A 21371-nucleotide genomic window follows, 5' to 3' on the forward strand; every position below is an offset into this window, starting at 1 on the left:
GCATCGATAATAACAACATGGCATGCAATAAATAACAACATCAAACATGCATTTAGGTCAATTTAACCTGGGGTATTTGGTAATTTATCTCCTAGGGTAAAAGCGTAAATTTTCCACTTTTAAAGGTATTTCAGTAATTTATCTATTTTAGGGTTTTTCATGCATATTCCTACCTTTCACGTACTAATGTAATCACTACCGAGGGTTCTTACTGAATTGGGCAGTTGGCCCATCATTCCAATTTTGGCCCATTAAGCCCAAAAATATCGAGGCACGTAAATCATGCACTTTGCGGTCCAAACATTGCAGCTTACCTAAAACATTAATCGATTTACCTCACGAGCATTCGCTTTTCGCAAATCTACAAAATACCGGTTTTTGGCATTTCGCTTTTCGACTTTTGTCGATCTAGACTAAGAAAGAGGGTGTTAGTTACACACATTTGCGACGATATCTTGATGAGATCCACACACGAACGCCTACAATTGGATTACTAACACGTTAATCTAACTATTCAAATACAAACTACGTATTAACCCCTTACAATATTCGGCCAACCACACCTACAGATCATAGTAAGCTTATAAGAAAACAATAAGCAACTCATTAACAAATTTTTGTCAATGTTTACCACATAATCATAATTTCACTGCAAGCTGTCTTCCTGAGCAACAGTCACTAAATCATTTATAATTAGAGCTACGAAACTCCAAATCAAGTGCTGTTAATTTTCCTTGAAAATAGACTCATATATATTCTATCCATAAAATTTTCAGAATTATTGGTTTAGCCAATAAATACCAGATTTTTCTCAAAGTTTCCAATGTTTCACTGTTTGACTAATCTGACCACTCTTCATTACGAATCAAATTTCTCATTGTACAGAATTCAAAATATGTTCTTGTTTATTCCATTTGAAACTAGACTCATTAAGCTTTAATTACATAATTTATACAGCTTCTAACTCATCTCCCACAATTTATGGTGATTTTCCATAGTCACGTTACTGCTGCTGTCCCAAACAGATTTATTACCAAATCACTCTTTCACACCTAACTTGCATGCTTGTTATTTAAACATGTATATCACCAATCAATCATCACATATCTATGATTTTACTTAAGTATAATCTCCATTTCATCATTTTAAAGCACAACATGTTAGCCGATTTTTCCCCTTAGCATCTAAGGCACATGCATGCTCATTTGTTTGGCTCAACTTCACCTATCTTCCATTTTTCATCAAAAGAACATGAAACAAACCATTTCCTTCATTTTAATTCATGACTAAATGCTCACAACACAACTAAAAACCAAAATATGCTTCAAGAGTTAAGGTAGAATCAAGAAGAACTCATGAACCTCAAAATAGAAGCAAGGTACCAAAAACTTACCTTCAATTTTCTTCCACGAGTGACCGAATATTCAAGAGCTTTCTCCTCTCCATTCTCTTCTCTAACTTTAGGCTATGATGAACAAAGATGGAAAAAACTTTGTTCTTTTCACCCCTTTTTTTTTAATAAAATTTCATATTTCATCCATTTAATTCTTTAACACAAAAGACATAAAATTCCCATCTTGGAACATTTACCTAAACCATTATCTTGGAATATTTACCTAACCCATTATCATGGAATATTTACCTAATCCATTATCATGGAACATTTACCTAACCCATTATCAATTTGTACCATGAATTATGGATATCAAGTGCTCATATTGTCTACAACAACATGATGGCTGGCCACTTCATGTAAAATGGGAGGTTTTTCATGCAAATCCTCCTATTTTACACTCCTATTTATTTGGCCACTTCAATTTAGCCTATAGCATTTTCAAACATTTTCATATAAGTTCTATTTCATAATTTCACCCTTTTTTTTCTTATGGAACAAAAATTAACTAAAATTGCCAGGTTCTATCTTAAGCTTGGGCCTTCTAGAGGCCCACTAACATAATTAAACCTATGCCAGCATTCACAGAATTCCTGAAAATTGGGGCGTTACAGGCCTTTTCGAAGTCCTTGAGCAAGGAGGCCGAGAGACTGTGGGTAAAGCGAAGCCAAGTGTTGTGAATCATGAAGATTCTGTTCGAGGGAAGCTAGAATATGGGCAAGGGAGTGACATAACTCCTTGTCGTCGAGATGTACAAACGAGTAGGACGGCTCGAGTTAAGAAGCGACGGAAGCCGAGGCAAAAGTCCCGAAGGAAGGGAAGAGCTAAGGCAACGAGTGGGATCCAAGGCGAATCAAGTCAGTGCCATTCAAGAGTCGCAACGAGGACGTTGCGAGAATGGGTGGGGGAAAATGTCAAGGGCCAGAGTTCAAAGCCCGTGACCATCGAGCCAAATGCATTCGATGGAGGTCTATTACTCAGATGGGGATCATTTGGCCCACGTGAGCTGGCCCTATTCAATGAACTGTTAGAGGAGCCTGTCAGATTAAAGTGTCGTTGGCCTAATCAGACTGGCCCGTTGCTTGAAGAGATTGAAGGTCCATCTACAAATATGGAAACATGATCTTAAAAGATATGATTTTATAATCTTAGAGATCTTAGATATGATATGGAATCTTATAAGATATTATATTATAATCTTAGAGATATTAGATATGATATGATATTATATTATAATCTTAGAGATATGATATGAAATCTTATAAGATATTATTTTATATTCTTAGAGATCTTAGATATGATATGTAATCTTAGAATATATAATTTTATATTCTTAGAGATTTGATTTGTAGATACCCTTTAATCATAGCCGTTGATGTACTTGATTTGTACCGTTGGATTTGGAGAGGCTCAACTATAAATAGAGGCCTCTCCCCTCATTTGTAGGGGACTCCATTCATTGTTTCATTATTCTTTGTGAATAAGAGAATAGAGAGCATTTACTCAAACACTTTGCGAGCGTCCCCTTCTGTTGTTCTTTTAAGCTTCTTTTGGCATAAGTTTGCTTTCGCTGTACGAGTTGGTGCCTTGGAGGAGTTCTTAAGGAACCCTCATTCGAGTAAAGGCTGACTTGGGTGAGTTTGGACGACCAAATCACCTAAGGCTGCATGGATTGCGAGACGAAAGGTCTAGCCCCGTGACACTAGTAAGCGTACGTGTACAGGGGTTATGAAGCAATTCAAAAATAATTATCATATGGTGGTGTATTACAAGTATGACAAGTCGAGTTGTAATACTTATAGTCTTATAATGGAACACCTGAATATTCTAAGGACCAAGTCCAAAAGAGTTCGAGAATTAAGTGATTCTTAAGAAACGAGCATGAAGCTAAAAAGTTAAACTATTACTTGTTAAGTCTTATATTAAATTAATTCATGACTCTAATTGATAATTAACAATTCAATAAACAAGAACAACGGGTTGGTTTTCATGTTGCTAATTAGTCTTTGGATTAGGGATTAAAAAATCTAACTTTTTGATTGCTTTATTTTTACCTCTTGGTCACCACTTTATCAAATTAGATGATTTAATCTGATTTATCTTTTGACCTTCCTAAACTAACTCAGGACAATCAAATTGGTGTTCAATAGGATCTCTTCACCAAATTATGTTTTCCTTTAGAGATGTTAATTTTAAGTTTTGAAATTTATTCGATTTGGTTTAGTTTTTACAATATATGCACTATATAAAAACTAATCAAGCAACATTTCTATTAACCAACTACCGTAAGTTTAGTTACACATAAGCATTTCCATACAAGCAATAACCTTACATACATTCATAACAAACATTAAAATAAGTATAAGGAATGGGGTAGAAGAAAACTTATTAATTTCTTAATTTCTTGATGGTTGCTTGAGGAGAATGAAGATGATAATAATGTGGGTGTAAAATATCATGAAAGGTCAGATTTTTAACTAAAACAAAAAAGAAAATGAAGTTAAACTATATTAAATGTTATAGATTAAAATGAAAATACAAAAAAAGTTTCAAGGACTAATTAGTAATTAAGATCAAGCTATCGTAAAAACTAACTACCAACTAACACAACTAAATATTAGAAAAGTTTGAAACTAAACCCTAGAAAAATAAAGAAGAAGATAACTAGAAAGTTAAAATTTTTTATAAAAAAGTAAAGATAACAACCTCTCTTTTGTTCTTAGTCAACAACGACTTTAACCTATGATTATAACCCAAAATGTTAGACCATAATGCCCCTGAGCACTATATTTTAATTGAGGTTGGTGTTGTTGGTGTTGGATAAAAACTACTTTTGCAGTAAATTTCTGTAACACCCTTCGCCTGCATCCGACGCCTGGACGGGGTTCGAGGTGCTACCTGACTTTTACTAACACTTCCATACTAAACAGGGCCATGAAATCTCAAATAATTAAAAACTTTTCTTTTCACATGCAATCTGTCCTTTATGCGAGCTTACGAGGCCCAATACATGCATTCGAGGTGGTTCGGGACCCAACCGAGAACTCATGAAAAACTTAGGAAATCTCTTGTATCAAGGCTCCACACGCCCGTTTAGGTATAGAACACACGCCCGGGTGCTAAGGACATGCCCGTGTCCCGAACCCATGTCCAAAACCTGGATAAATACAAGGCTATTTTCCAAGCCATTTTGTCACACTCACAACACATGCACGCATACTTATACAATAGCATACAACATGGCAAAATTAGGCACTTAAACCTTCCTAACATGACATGACCATGGTAATTTCACATGCAACCATTACAATAAGTTTTTCTTTCATCTTTACCATATTAATGCTATAGCTATCAACATGTCATCAAACCTCATGTCCATCACAAAGCATGCATAATCATATCCACAAACCATTCATGAAGTATTATTAACTATTTACCAATCACTTAATCCTGCATTAGTTATTAGCTCATCAATGAATCTCAATTCAATCTCTAGGCATACATGTTGTAAGCCACATCACAAGAGATAATAACATACATGCATAAGAATAATCATATGGGCCCATAACGATATTAGCCGACATAGGCCAATTTACATGACTAATACTACCTTAATAACAAGCCAATGCCTTTGGCTAAATCACAATATTACATACTCACATTAAAACCCTATACATGCCATAGACTAGAATCACTTGAGTTCACTTACGCCGATAGCGTTAACTCGACAGTGTGATAATATCTCTGACGGCCTCTAACCCGAGCTAACCTGGAAACTCTAGAAAACATGGGAAAGAAGGGGGGTAAGCTTTCGCTTAGTAAGTTCATATGAAAACAATAAGCAACTCATTAACTTGTTTTATCAATGTTTACAACATATTCTCAAGTTCACTGCAAGCTGTCTTCTTGAGCAACAGTCACTAAATTATTTATATCTGGAGCTACGAAACTCCAAATTAAGTTCCGTTAATTTTCCCTGAAACTAGACTCATTTATCTTTCTTTCATAAAATTTACAGAATTTTTGACTTAGCCAATTAGTACAGTTTATTCCTCAAGTTTGCTCTTGATTCACTGTCTGACAGTTTCAACCCTTCTGCACTAAAGTTCAATTATCTCATAGTACAGGATTTGAATAATGTTCTCATCTATTTCTCTTGAAACTAGACTCATATTTATACTTACTAATTTTTTTCTAGAATTTTTGGTCAAGCCATTTAGTACAGTTTATTAGTTAAAGTTTCCCCTGTTTCAGGGTATGACTACTCTGTCCCTTGTGCACTACAAACCGAATTTCTCCCTGTACAGAATTCCAATGACCATGACATTTGTTTTCCTTAAAAATAGACTCAATAAGGAATCCATGCATGTAAGTTATAACTCTTAATAATTTTTGTAAAATTTATGGTGAATTTCTAAAGTCAGAACAGGGGATCTCGAATTTATTCAGACCCTGTTTTACAAGAATTCAAATATCACACAATATAGATTTCTTTGTCTTCCCCTGTTTCTTTCATGTGAAAATAGACTCATTAAGCTTTAATCCCATATTTTATTTTGCCTCTAACTTATTTTCTACTATTTTTAATGTATTTTCAAAATTACACTATTGCAGTAACTCAAATCTGTCAAGGCTAAGTTACTCATTCATGATCATTGTTCACAAAATTAATACAACATCATTTCATCCATCATGGTAAGAACACATATTATGCATCATAGATCATCACATATCAAGGCATTCTCATAGGCTTAGTATACATACTTGCACAACTCGTAACATAACTCAAGTGCATACTCACCAATGACTTACCTTATTGGGACCATCATCAACTCTTTCCTCGGATTGCCCGTTGAACACTTGGAATACTAATTGGATACTTGGAAAAGCCTTTGCACATAAGTGCCTCAATTGTAGCTAAAGCTACCTCATATCTCATGACATTTCAATGCTCACTCTTGAGCTAGTCATCTAGACTCATAATTCCTAGTGACATGTCACTCGTATCCTATTCTATTCCTAAGGTTCAAACGGGATTTTTCCTCGTCTATTAAGGCTTTGTCTTATCATATTTCTATTAATCACATACACTTAATATCTGTACAATTCATGTAATGATAACATTTAAATACATGTATAGCATGGTATTGTTTACATACGAACTTACCTCGATACCACAAAGGTGAAAAGGACATAATCATCCCTTAATCGATTTCTTTCCGTTCTAGGTCCAAATCTCGATTTCCTTGATCTATAATATCACATTTAGCCTACCAATCAGTCACAATATTCATATGGGTCTAAAAATCATATTTTTACAAATTTTCATTTTGACCTCTAAACTTTTGTATATTTGCACTTTTGCCCCAATGCTCGTAAAATAATTTTTATCACATTTCTTTACTCCTTGAGTCTAGATGAACCATTTTCATAACTATAGCAACTCATAATTTCAACTATTTTACACATTACAACTCATTTTACAACTTAGCAATCTAGCCCTTTTTTAAGGTGTTTTCATGCAATTTCTTTCACAAAAGTTGTTTATTAGACAACTAGGACTCATAATCTTCCATAAAAACACAGCAAACAACACATTTACTCTCATGGAAAAACCCTAGACTCTTCATCATTTTGCAAAATAGTCCCCTCTTATGAAAGCTCATGCTTTAGGGGTTCCAAAAATGTAAAAGTCATCAAGCAAAGACATTAAAATCACTTACAAGCAAGGGAAATATGTTGCTGAAATTTTCCAGCTTCAAAGCCCTTTCTTTGCTGCATATTTCGGTGAAGGAGAAGAGAAAAATGATAGCTTTTTCTTTTTGATTTGTTAATAATAAAACTAGTCAAAATTGGTGACCAAATTTCACTTAATTTTGACTTTTCAACAATTTTGTTTCCCATGGCCAGCCATCACACTTTCAATGGCCTAATTTCACTTTAAATACCCCAATTTAAGATACAAGGCAATTTAACACATTTAGGTATTAAAACACGACTTTTACCTTTTACGCGATTTAGTCCTTTTTCGAAATTGGACTAGAAATTGCTAAAATTAACTTACCAAAATTTACATGCACTTATAAAATTATATTATTACACATAAAATAATACTAAAATAATTTTCTCTAGCCTCGAAATAGTGGTCCCAAAACCACTGTTTCAACTAGGCCCAAAATCGGGCTGTTACAATTTCCCCCCATCAAGCAATGATATTGTGACACCAGGCTTCAGTGTCACGATACCACTTCTCAATTTAACGATATCATTGGAGCTTGACTCAATTTCATTACATCAGTACCTTCAGGGATATCATGACTTTCATGGTATCGATGTCGCGATACTCACTTTGAATGATGTTCTTCTCAATTTTGAGCTCTTATTGTCTCTCTAAACCAACTCAATCACATTGCTAGGTTCCTCATGATACATTTGGCCAATTGGGTTTCAAAAGGGTGTAAAACTAAACAAAAATGTTTATTAATGCTTAAAGGTAAAAGTTGACAAAAACATATAAAAATATTTAAATTACTTAAGAATAAGCTCCTCGAGTGTATTAAATAGTCTAATTTAATTTATTAAACTATAACAAATCAATGCAGAATTATAAGTAAATCTCAACACCAGTGGAGACAAATGTTAAATTGTGTGCAACTGAAAGAAAAGACTAAGATTAAAAAAATTCGCTTTTCATTTTTTTAAAAAAGAACATCTTAGAGATAGGAATAAATCTACGCAAATGTTGTGAAGAAACCACGATACCATCTGTTGTGAACTTTAAAAGAAATCTCTAGTTCTATATACAAACAAAATTTTGGATATTTTTTTTAATTTTCATATTTGTTTTATTATTTATGTTCTTTTCAATATTATGGTCTTCATGATTTAAACTTACCTTCTTCTTTACTGAGTAAAATTTACTTTACAACTTACGTTCTTCTTTTGAGTACAATTTACTTTACCACTACACTCAACATTTATTGATATGTTTACGTTTTTTTCTTTCATATTTTCTAATAAATGTATATTTAGTGCTAGGGTATACTAGATTTTGTATCAAACAAATATAATATTAATGGTTGCAATTTGAAGCATAAAACATCTAAGAGATAATCATATTCTTCATATTTGGACCTACACTTTTAAGTAGTAGTCCCTTTTTTTTCTTTTTTTTTAAATTACAACTTTAAGTAAATTTAATATTACTGGCAATATATATTGGATAAGATTACTTGTAAAACTTATATGTATTTATGAGATTTTGTATTTGATTGACTTAATTTTTATGTATGAATAATTTTAGGGTATAAAATACAGAACATACTAAAATTTATAATCTCTTAATTATTATAAAATTTAATATATCATTTGATGTTTGAGTTTGATTTTTTTTAATGTGGTATTTGTTATATTTTAAATATAGTGTGATAAATGTGATTTAATTCAAAGTTAAATGTGACACCTCGATATTCAATATGGTTGTTAGATCTGAATGTGTGATGTTACAATACGTTGCGAAGCAACTCAAGCTAATTTAGTACTTAATCACATAGTTCAATGAACAATTATTATATTAATCCATTTATTTATCCAAAATTTTTATACATATCCATACATAATGTATATGATCTTAATTTATCAAGTCGTCTCTCTAGAATGGTATGAAACAGTGATATTATCCTTTTCTAATAGTTTAATGCCAAATCAATAATTTCATTCTTAATTTTAGGATTTTTATTTGGATTTGATTTTTTTTTAGGATGAAAATCTTGATGCGGCATTAAACTATTGGAAAAGAGATACAAATAATGTGACGTTACTCTTTCATATAATTCTTTTCCATTAACAATTTGTTTATTAAACTTAATTTAATTAAATCTATTAATAGTCAATGGTTAATAAGCATTAGTAGAAACATATAATGGAATCCAACGGCTAGGATGGTTTCAATCCGTTAAATTTATTTTAATTATGGGATATTTGCATATTAAGACATGGAAAACAGGACCTACGGCAAAGCTCAAATCAAATCTCTTATTTATTCACTTATTTTAATTTAGTCCCTATACTAAATACTCAATATCTTACTCACTTAATCACTAACTAATTTCATTTCTTAATTAACATGTATTTGATTCATAATTATTCTATCCAAACTTTTAGCTAACTCAATGTAATGAATTTTGCCTTACAATTGAATTTTACCACGCCATTAAAATTCAGCTTATTATATTTAAGGTTGATTTGATGAAAGTTAATAACTAATATTATGAATTAATTATAAATTTTCATTAAATCAACTCAAAAATATAAAGTAAAGACTAAAAATTAATATTGTTATTTTTAAATATCGTTTGTGAAATAACACAATATTATAATTAAAAAATTGGTGTCAGTACTAAATTAATTATTAAACCTTATTATAATAAGGATATTAATTGAGATAACACTCAATCCCTAATAACATAGTTAATCATTAATATCTCATAAGAAGTACAATGGAGGGAAATGCTGATATTCACCGACACCTTATAAATTTAAAACAGAACCCCCACAATCGTGTTTCTCTTTTAACTAATTATGTCTTGTCGGTGGCTGAATTGTATCAAGTTATGCCATGGTAATAAAGATTAAGTTATGCTACGTAGCCACCAATTAGAGTGGTCCATCATTTAATTTTGTTCTTTCCTATAATTTGTTTGTTGCAAAGTTATAACATTTTGTTTTCTTTCCAAAACTATACCTTTTAGGTTTAGAATATGTAAAGGAGAGTAAACCCTAAAGAGCTGTAAATATTGCATTCTAGTCAATTAAGCTAACCTCTAACAAAATACTTCAAGTAGGTTTAGATGGATGATTGGATGCAGTGCGGTATGTTTAATTTATTTTTTATCTCACACTACAGTATTGCTACAATATCTAATCTCACCGCCACCATTATTTTTTCACTGACCGTAGTTAAATACACCGCCCATCCAAACTCACCGTCCATCCTAAAATTCTATCTCTTATTACATTCATGCTTCTTAATCACTATCACAAATTTTTTTATTCTTAATTTTGTTTTTGTTTTTGTTTTGGTGAATTACAATAACAGGGCAAAGCCCAACAATTAACACGATTAGTACAATTCGAATCGAGACCACACTTAGGATAGTGAACACCCTTAACCATCAGTTCATTACATGTGTTAATATATGAAAATACGAGTAAGATTCGAATTATAAAATTTACAAGTCAGATTTGAAAGTTGGTAAGAATTTTAGTCCTTCTCAAAATAGAAAAATTACAATTCAATTTTTCTTGAAATTATTTGTTAATATATAAGGATACAACATTTTGTTTTTTTATCCAATTTATTATTATTTTTTTATATTTGTAAAAGTTAATTCTTGTTTTTATAATGGCGCCATAGAAGATAAAATACGAAACAATGCTGCGGTCACCAATGCACATGTATTTCTTTTTCCTCTATCTTCTTCTCCATATCACTTCCCTTCCTTCTTCATATACCTTAACATTTAACCCTACCTTCTAAGCTTTTATTAGGTGAAAGAGTTCCAAATATGGCGTCGATTTATCCCATGCAACTGCTACTGGTAATTGCTGGTTTCATTTTGCGTCTCGCACTCCCTTTGGCTGCATCATCTTCCATAACAACAACATCATCCCAAGGTGAAATCAAATGCGATACTTGCACACCTGTTGTTCTTCCACCGCCTCCACCATCCCCTCCTGTGGTAATTGAGTGTCCACCACCTCCTGCTCCACCTTCTTATCCGCCGCCACTGCCACCAGCACCCCCGATGTGTCCTGCATGTCCTCCATGCAACTTATGCCCTCCACCGTGCCCCGGATGCCCTCCACCACCGTGCAATGTATGTCAGGTTCCATCAACTTCAGGACCTCCTCCTCCACAGTTTGTAGGTGGCGGTGTTTATTCTCCGCCCAACGGCGCGGTTCCTTACTTCCCTCCACCTTCATATCATTGGGCTGGTTGCTCCAGACATTTGGAACTGAAGCTTTTCGTTCCCATCGTTCTTCTATTACTGTCGGTCACTTTCAGCTTCTTCTAAGGGTTACCAAATTTCTACAATGGCAGATAATAATCAACTTCAATCACTAGCTAGGTCATGAAAAATAAGGTTGACTTCATCATATTAAGAAATGTTGGTTGTAGTAGTTTTTGCTTTTATCTTTAATCTCTTCCTTGTAATCTGTTGAAAAATATGAATATATAATTTTCCATGTGAATCATTTCTGCTTGTCAATACTCCATATTGCAATATGTCGATTAATTTTTTTATTAAAGAGGACAATTAAATATTTATATACATTATTATTGTTCATGGAATTGATATTATTAATAGATTCTATGTATATAGAACATATGTAATTTCTAGGTTGCTTACTAGACTTCGTGGCCCCCACATGTAAATTTTTTGGGTATATGTGAGCTAAGACTGTGGGCTTTCCTTGCGAGTACTCTGTGACATGTGTGAGCTAAAACAACGAGCTCTCGTTGCTGACTTCTTATAGTAAAACTTGTGCGTATCTATCCGATAAAACTTAACCGGGATACGGGTAGACGATCCAAACCTTATCTAATTCTCAGATTAATGATCATAAAACCTATAACATAAATTGTTGAACCTCAGTATAACCCATGTGTCTTTTTGTACAACTCATACTTCACTTATTGAAGTAAATTAGTGCCAACACACATCATAACAGGTATTATATCAATGATTTTAACTCAGACAATTTTTAAAAATAATTACTGCCAACACACAGCACAACACCTATTATATCAATGATTCAAGCTCAAATAATTTCTAAAAGAAAATAACCAATAAACTATAACTTCAAGTTATATACTCCAAATTTTATTACCAATGCCGAAGTTTCTAGCTGAGATTGCATAGGAACGACCAAGATGGAATGGACTCCCAGATTCAGGAGACTTCGGGATTAGTTAATTAATTAATTTTATCAAGAAACATGGTTTATTAATGCAAGGCACTGATTCATATGACAAAACCCTAAAGTCTTAAAGTTTAAATGATGCTGCTATTATTGCACATGCATACGTGAATTTTGATGGGATTTACAAAATTAATGTGGCATATAGAGATGGGAGCATTTGAGATTTTGGCTTCGGTGAGGCATGTGATGGCCTAAAAAGTTTTCTTTTTCAAGGTTTGATTTAGATTTACGGTGACAGTGAGATTAAAATTAGTAGTGATATATGTGTTTATATTTAATCACAATGTAGGAGGATATGAGTTCGAGTGCGCTAAAGCGTATTATCCTCTTATTTATGGGTTAGGAAGGGGTTATGAATAGTTCTAGGTATTGTGTCAAAAAGAGTATATATGATCAAAGATTGTTTCAATTAGAGGTGAGAAAAATTTGATTCGATTCAAAAAATCGAATTTTTTTTTCAAATTTCGAGTTAATAGAATCAAGTTATTCGAATTATTCGAGTCAACTCGAATAAGAAATTTTGGATTTCGAGTTTGAGTCGATTTGAATTTTTACAATTCAAATAACTTGAATAATTCGAATAACAGACTATTATAAATACAGCTTTTGATCTCTGTCAATTTTGAAAATGAGCAAATTGGTCTCTCTTAACAAAAATCAAAATAAATTTCAAATTTTGAAAATAATTTTAAAATTCAAAATATTTATAAAAATTTTAAAATTTTTATTTTTAAAAATTTATAAATTTTAAAAAATCTAAAAATATATAAAAATTAATAAAATAATAATTATGAAATCAAAATAAAGGATTAATGATTCAAGTTTATCATACTAAAATATTTTATTTTTATTATTTTGCTTTAAAAATTTTCAAATATATATTGTTTCAAATTTATATGTTCTAACATGGAAATAGTTATATTATACAAGATTTTAATTTAACATTATTAATTTTTCTAATTTAACTCAAACGGTTTCACTCGATTTGATCGAACGCTCACCCCTAATTTGAGTTATCCGAAAATCTAAATAAGAAAAGACAAAACTACGTCGTTTTAATAAATGTTGACCTTTTCTAAAGTTAAAAGTAAAAAATAAAAAATATCAAGTTGCAAAGCTACGTTGTTTTGATAAATATTTACCCATTAGTCTTACTTTTCTTCTCAAATTGCCCCATTCTCCTTTTTTTCCTTTATTCAAAATTAATCTAAAAGCTTGTACTTTTTCTATTAATAAAATAATCGATGATCTATGTAAGCAAAATATTGAGTATAAGAAATAAGATTCGTTAATTTAACTCGACTCGACTAGAAATTTTTTGACTCGATTCGGAAAAAAATCAAATTGAGTTCGAATGTTAAAATAGAATTCGTCAACTAAATTAACTCAAAATTTTTTACTCGATTCGACTCAATTCGATCGAATACTCACACCTAGTTTCAATATATATATTAATATTAAATGATGAGGGAAAAAGGGGATTACCCTTTCCAGTGATTGCCCAATTCAGCTTACTTGGAGGGGGATGTCAATTAAATACTCGAGTATTGTCTTTAAATTAATTGACACTTGTTTGATTGTTTTCACTAAATAAGTGAGCAAAAAATAGGACCAACGTCTCTGTAGAAGCCCAAATTGCCCGGGCCCAATTATATGAAAACCCAACCAAACCTCTAAACCCACTAAAACCCTTAACCCATGACCCATTTACATCTACCCAAACCCAATTCAAAAGCCCATTAAGCCCCCAAAAAAACCTAACCCAAAAAAAAAAAGAAAAAAAAAAAAAAAAAAAAACCTACCCCAAAAAAACCTAACCCAAAAAAAAAAAAAGAAAAAAAAAAACCTAACAAAAAAGATAAAAAACCTAGCCACCTAACCACTTTCCCACTTGCCCCATTTTTCCTCCCATTGTCTACCACCACCACCTACAAAATAGAAAAAAAAAAAAGAAAATCATGTAAAAGATGGCTATAAAAAGCCATTCAAAAATCATGTAAAAAGAAAGGAGGATTTTACAAAGATTGAAAAAAACACAAAATTCCTTCAAATTTTGAACACAAAAGAAACATCAATAAAAGGTTGCATCTTTTCTTTTTCCTCTTCTTTCAAATTTTTTCTTTTTTTTTGTGTTGTTTTTCTTTCTTTATATATACATATATTGTTAAAAATTTTACCTTTTCCGTCACCACCACGGTGGCGGCGGTGGTTGACGACGGCACGACCGACGATCAACCGGTGACCGGCCCTCCTTGGCCGGATTTCCTTTCCCCCCTCCCTTCTCTCTTCTTTCCCCTTCTTTTTTAGGTATTTTTATATATTATGTATATATTTTTAATGCCATTAGTTATATATTTCTTATGTATATATTCTTAAATACTATTATATACATATATATATATATATATATATTTTAAATACCATATTGTGTATATATTATTATTACAAATTATTACTATTGCTAGTATTATTATAACTATTATTATATTAGTGTATATTTTATGTACATATGTATATATATATATTTTTGCACATATCATTATTTTATATTATTGTTGTAAATTTTTATGTATATATTTTTTAGGTACGCTTCCTAATATTTTCTTTTATTGTAGATATTATTATTATTATTACATACTTTTATTATATGCATATATATATGTATTTTTATGTACATATTATTATTTTATATTATTATTACCAAATATATCATTTTTCCTATTTTATTATTAGTACATGATTTGTTTATATTTTGTAAATATCATTATTATTGTTATTCTAATATTCTAGTATTCCATATTAATATTTTTCATTAATGATATCATTTTTTTGCGTCCTTTATCTATTTTTAATTTCTCACTTTAGGAATATTTTTCTCATGTTTTAATTAATTTAAAAATAAGGCAATGTACCGATTTAATATTAAGCCATCGATTTCATCGCTATGTTGGGTGAAATTAAATTGGCTTGTGTTAAAAACGGACACCCTTTCTAAAAAAAATCGAAAACTAAAATTCTCATTTTTCAATCGGATCACGATTAAATATTATATTGAACTCGTATTTTTGAAAATCAAGTCAACAAATGTTTATGAGATACCAATTTTGGGCGTCGCGAGGTGCTAATACCTTCCTCGAGCGTGAATCGACTCCGAACCCCAATTTTTCTCTGGACTTTCATGTAGACCTAAATTTGGCCTTCTTTTTGTTTTAAAATAATTTTATTAGGTGTCCGATCACACCTATAAAAAGGATCGTGGCGACTCCTTTGTTAATAAAATCGAAAGTTGGTTTTCAAATGTTTAATAAATCGCCACAATTAGCGACCAAGCGAAGCTAAAAATTTTTTTTTACGTCGCTACAGCTGGCGACTCCACTGGGGACCCTTTTTGAGAGTCGAGTCGAATTAAACTCGCGTTGTCAAAATTTTCAAAGTTCCTTGTTCAAATTAACATTTAGTCATGATCTTCAAATTTTTTGTTTTCAAAAAAAATCATGCATTTGCATCGTGTTGTATATATTCTAACTTGTTTTATCCGGTTATTTTTCAGCTTTAAATTTTTATGATTTTAGTTTGGTTTAGTTTTTTAAATAAAACGTAAAGGTTTGCAAGTTTCTCCCCACACACCGTGCACGTGCATTTTGTTGCATAACATGAGCTCTCTACCCGGCTCCGTCTGCTTTAAGTGAAAGTAAACGCTACGCCTTCGTGAGTTAACTCGTCCCTCCGCACAAAGCTAGTGAATACTTTCGGTTACATATGACTTATGCTTTCGTGAGTTAACTTGTCCTCCGCATAGGCATAAGTAAATGTAATCCCTCGAATTGAACTCGTGAGCCTGTGATAGACTATGACCGAGGCTCCGTGCTAATCTTAGCAGATGATAGTACGGGCAATTCGAGTACCTATCTAGAACCAAAACCGCATATAATGAACCATACAAGCCACCTAACTAGAGCCATGCCGAACCTCTGTCCGTTTAGTAGTCCCCAAAATAAGTGCACGGGAGGAATGCCTCTTGCCTTTTGCATTTTCACTTTCTATATAAGAGGATCGGGTCTGTTTAATAAACTAGGTCGGGTAGTTCGATTTGTTGAAGTTCTCTATGTTTTTCTCGCTCAGATTAAATTACTAATCAAGTTTGTTTGTCTTTGCTTTATTGTTTTCATCATGCATTATAGGCATCATATTAGGAAGGTGTTGATTAAAGATTGGTTGCCAAAAACGGGTTTCTAATGGAGGAGTCAATTATACGGGTGACCGAAACGTTGTGTAATACTCTTTTGATTAAGGAAATGCCTAAACAGGGGCTATCTTGAAATTAACACTAAATTTTTGCATATTCATTCATGACTGACATTCATTTGACATTCATGCATTCATTCATGCATTCATTCATACATTGCATATCCCATACTCGGTCGCTGAAGATAAAATATATAATTCGCAGTTGTAATACCACAAGACTGGAACCACGTCATCCGTATAAAACTCGCCGACAAGCTAGAGTAATGGAGGCTGAATTCAATGAGAAAATTGAAAGATTGAAAAAGGCCGAGAACCAGAATGGGAGCCTATGGAATTCCCTCCTTTGTCAAGAACATTTACGTCTGCGGGAATGATATACCCGAGGCAGGACAATGCACAAGGCACAATGTTAATGATCGAAAAGGGTTTTCAGAACATCAGTATAAATTTCATTGACAAAGGAGCTGACACAAGTAAAGATGTCTCAAGGATACGCCTTTGTCCCCCTGGTTTCATGTTGAATAATTGGACTGCCGAGAACCTTCTTGTAGTTTATAAGTCTTCAGAGTAATGCTCAAACATTAACATTCTATTGTGTCCTTAGATATAATAGAATTCTTTTATAAGAGCTTGCATTCGCTCTTTATCATTCAAATGAATATCAATGAAGATGCATTTTGTCATGATCTTTCGCATTATCACTAATTTCATAATCATTTTCTCATTTCATAGCTTGTCCTTACATTTGCCTCATGCCATGCCATAACATTTCGTTTGTTGGTTCCAATACTTGGATGCCCCTCTATAGTCTCTTTTTTCATTCAACTTTCGGATGCTCGGATGTCAACAAAGATGAACAAACCCGTTCTGAGTCCCGAAATTGATTTTGAGAAGGTTTGTTTGTTTAGGAGAATTTGAAGTCAAGAAAATGTGAATACTATGTCTTGTCTCCGACTTGCTAAGAATGGTGGAACAAGAGGGTAAACAGATTTTGCCTCATTAAGAATCGCTTGAAATAATAAATCTGGGAACTGAAGAAAGGAAACAAGAAGTGAAGATTGGGACTTCTATTTCAGGGGGCACCAGGCATAATTTGATTGCTTTGCTCTCGAGTACAAAGATGTATTCGCATAGTCATATCAGGACATGCCAGGATTGGATGAAGATGTAGCGGTCCATAAGCTCCCATTAAAGCCAGAATGCAAGCCCATTCAACAAAAGCTAAGACGGATGAGGCCTGAGATGTTGTTGAAGATAAAAGAGGAAGTCAAGAAGCAATTTGATGCTGGTTTCCTACAAGCCTCCGAATATCCAGAATGGGTGGCTAACATAGTTCCGTGCCAAAGAAAGACGGTAAAGTACGAATGTGCGTGGATTATCGTGACCTGAATCGAGCAAGTCCTAAAGATAATTTTCTCTTACCACACATTGATACGTTGGTGGATAACACAGCAAAACATTCATTGTTTTCTTTCATGGACAGATTCTCGGGGTATAATCAGATCAAGATGGGCCCTGAGGATATGGAGAAAACTACCTTCGTAACAATGTGGGAATATTCGCTACAAGGTGATGCTATTTGGGTTAAAGAATGCTGGGGCAACATATCAGAAGGCTATGGTGACGTTATTCCATGACATGATGCATAAAGAAATAGAGGTCTACGTCGACGATATGATTGCTGAATCCCGAGGGGAAGAAGAGCATGTAGTGAATCTCAAGAAGTTGTTCGACAGGCTGAGAAAGTTCCAGTTAAAGCTCAATCCAGCCAAATGTACGTTTGGGGCTACCTCGGGGAAGTTGCTAGGCTTCATTGTCGGTGAAAGAGGTATCGAGGTTGATCCAGATAAAATAAAAGCCATTCAAGAGTTACCATCTCCGCGCACGCAAAAGGAAGTTAGAGGATTTTTAGGGAGATTAAACTACATCTCCCGATTCATTGCTCAACTTACCAACCAATGCGACCCAATCTTTCGGCTTCTTCAAAAACATAACCCGAGAGATTGGAATGAGTAATGTCAGGTGGCCTTTGATAAGATAAAGCAATATTTGTCTAGAAGAGAACCAACTGGCTGATGCCCTGGCCACTTTGGCTTCAATGTTCAAAGTAAGTAGAGAAGCAGAAATAATACCCCTCAAAATGAGCATATACGAGGTCCCTGCACACTGTTGTAGCATTGAGAAAGAAGTAGACGGACGGCCTTGGTTCCATGATATCTTAGAATATATCAAGAATCAAAGGTATCCCGAACAAGCGAATGAGAACGATAAAAGAACAATTAGAAGAATGGCGTGGATTTGTTCTTGATGGGGATATCCAGTATAAAGAGGAAAGGATCGATGCTTTTGAGATGTGTGGATGATGTTGAAGCCAAAAAATACTTGAAGAGGTCCATGAGGGAATTTGCAAAACGCATGCCAATGGTTTCAATATGGCGAAAAGATCATGAGACTTCGGTTATTATTGGTCGACAATGGAAAATGATCGAATCAATTTTGCCGAAAATGCCACAAATGTCAAATCTATGGCGATAAAATTCATGTAGCCCTTCACCCCTTCATGTCATGACTTCTCCGTGGCCTTTTTCTATGTGGGGCATGGATGTCATAGGGCCAATTTCTCCAAAAGCATCAAATGGACATCGATTCGTTTTATGGTCATTGATTACTTCACAAAATGGATAGATGCCGCTTGTTTGCCAATGTGACGAGGATGCAGTTTGCGTGTTTTTGAAAAAGGAAATCATTTGCGGTATGGTTTGCTCGAAAGAATCATTTCAGATAATGCCACGAATCAACAATAAGATGATGAAAGAAGTGTGTGAGCGCTCCAAATAAAGCATCATAACTCCTCGCCCTATCGCCTAAAGATGAACGGGTCATTGAAGCGACCAATAAAAATATTAAGAGGATCATTGGGAAAATAACGAGACATATAAAGATTGGCACGAGAAGCTTCCATTTGCTTTGTTTGCATATCGCACATCTGTCGCGAACATCTACGGAGCAACTCCTTTCTCTCGGCTTACGGAATGGAAGTCGTGCTACCTATTGAGGTTGAGATCCCTCCTGCGAGTCTTAATGGAATTAAAGTTAGAAGAAGTAGAATGGGTTCGAGCTCGATATGATTATTTGAACCTCATCAAGAAAAACGTCTAAGAGCAATTTGTCACGAGCGGATGTACCAGAAGAGAATGATCGCGCCTATGACAAGAAAGTATGGCCAAGAGAATTCCACGAAGGAGAACTCAGATCGAGGAAGATTCTCCCAATACAAAAGGACCTGCGAGGAAAATGGGCACCAAATTGGGAAGGACCATACGTCAGAAAGAAGGCATTTTCAGGAGGACCTTTGATCCTTACCGAGATGGATGGCAAGGAGCTACTGAATCCAGTGAACTCAGATGCTGTGAAGAAATATTATGCTTGAGATGAAAACCCGAAAATGGCATCAAAAAAAAAAAAGGATCAAGGCGAAAACCCGCAAAGGCGCCTTGATTAGCACAAAAGATTAGGATGAAAACCGAGAGGCGTCCTAATGAGGTAAACACGGCTTAAAGAGCGTGGCGTTTTAACAATGGGTCAAACAAAGGAGACTACATTTTGAAGCATTTCTAAAAGCTCAAATCTTCTACACAAGAAGCCGCTCGAAAAGATTTTTGATTGAGGAACGAGGAAGAGTTCATGTGTTGAATATCTAGAGCATTTGTATCCGTTGAATACGATCCTTTCTTTCTTTTTGACATTTTTTACTCTCATTGGTTAACTTGCTTTGTTTGCCACATTTGAAATAGATGAATATGAAATATCATTTTTGTCCCTATCTGACCTTTTTCATGCATCTCATTATGTGTTTATTTACATGATAAATGGTGAAATGACACACTCTAAGCAAAAGAAATGTTAAGCATTACCTGGATGAAAATTTGATAAGCACAAGAGTCTCAAAGTAAGAACAAAGTTCAATCGGGGCAAGAGAGTGATATCGAGAAACGTCGATTACTCGTGAAGCTTGAAGATGTATAAGGCTCAAGAGAAAGTCGAGAATCAAAGCAATGAACACAGATCCTCAACAATCGTGGCTAAATGGACATACGACAAACATGCTTAAGGAGCACTGCATAATCATGTAGGCATAAAAGCATTTAAGACAAACATGTGCATATCATGATAACATCATACATGGCATATACAGTACTCCAACGAGCAAGAAATCTTGAATGAAAGTCGAATGAATCAAAGGAAAAGACACGAATTCTACCAAAGGATGTGTTTTGGTATTTTGATGTTTTTAATTCATGCTTTTCAAGGAAAATCAACTCATATTGCGAGAGATGAGTTGAGCCTCAAGACACGTTGAGGTATTTTTAATTGTTGTTTTCAAAATCAACTCATATTGTGAGAAGTGAGTTGAGCCTCGGGACACGCCGAGGTATTTTTAGTTTTAAATTGACTCATATTGCGAGAGGTGAGTTAAGCCTTTTAATTTTTGTTTTTCAAAATCAACTCATATTGCTAGAGGTGAGTTGAGCCTCGGGGCACGCTGAGGTATTTTCAATTTTTGTGTTTTAATCAACTCATATTGCGAGAGATGAGTTGAGCCTCAAGACACGTTGAGGTATTTTTAATTTTTGTTTTCAAAATCAACTCATATTGCGAGAAGTGAGTTGAGCCTCGGGGCACGCTGAGGTATTTTTAGTTTATGTTTTAAATTGACTCATATTGCGAGAGGTGAGTTAAGCCT

At 33.6% G+C, this 21371-nt stretch overlaps 1 protein-coding gene and 1 long non-coding RNA gene across 2 annotated transcripts; one reads left to right on the forward strand and one right to left on the reverse strand.

Annotated features, from left to right (window-relative positions):
• Positions 1 to 4815: 4815 nt before the first annotated feature.
• LOC128285583 (uncharacterized) lies at positions 4816 to 7255 on the reverse strand. The gene is made up of 3 exons (XR_008276060.1): positions 7117 to 7255; positions 6561 to 6644; positions 4816 to 5171 (listed from the first exon to the last, which is right to left on the reverse strand). It is a non-coding gene; the product is annotated as an uncharacterized LOC128285583 (long non-coding RNA).
• Positions 7256 to 10959: 3704 nt separating this feature from the next.
• On the forward strand, positions 10960 to 11469 carry LOC128285468 (leucine-rich repeat extensin-like protein 3). Its single transcript, XM_053022951.1, has one exon. It carries the CDS (start codon positions 10960 to 10962, stop codon positions 11467 to 11469), a length of 510 nt encoding a protein of 169 aa, XP_052878911.1.
• The last annotated feature ends 9902 nt before the right edge of the window (positions 11470 to 21371 follow it).

This window comes from Gossypium arboreum, chromosome 12 (genome assembly GCF_025698485.1).
Source record: "Gossypium arboreum isolate Shixiya-1 chromosome 12, ASM2569848v2, whole genome shotgun sequence".
Lineage (NCBI taxonomy): Eukaryota > Viridiplantae > Streptophyta > Magnoliopsida > Malvales > Malvaceae > Gossypium > Gossypium arboreum.

Coding starts and splice junctions, on each gene's coding strand:
- LOC128285468 (XM_053022951.1), top strand. CDS start 10,960: ATGGCGTCGATTTATCCCATGCAACTGCTACTGGTAATTGCTGGTTTC.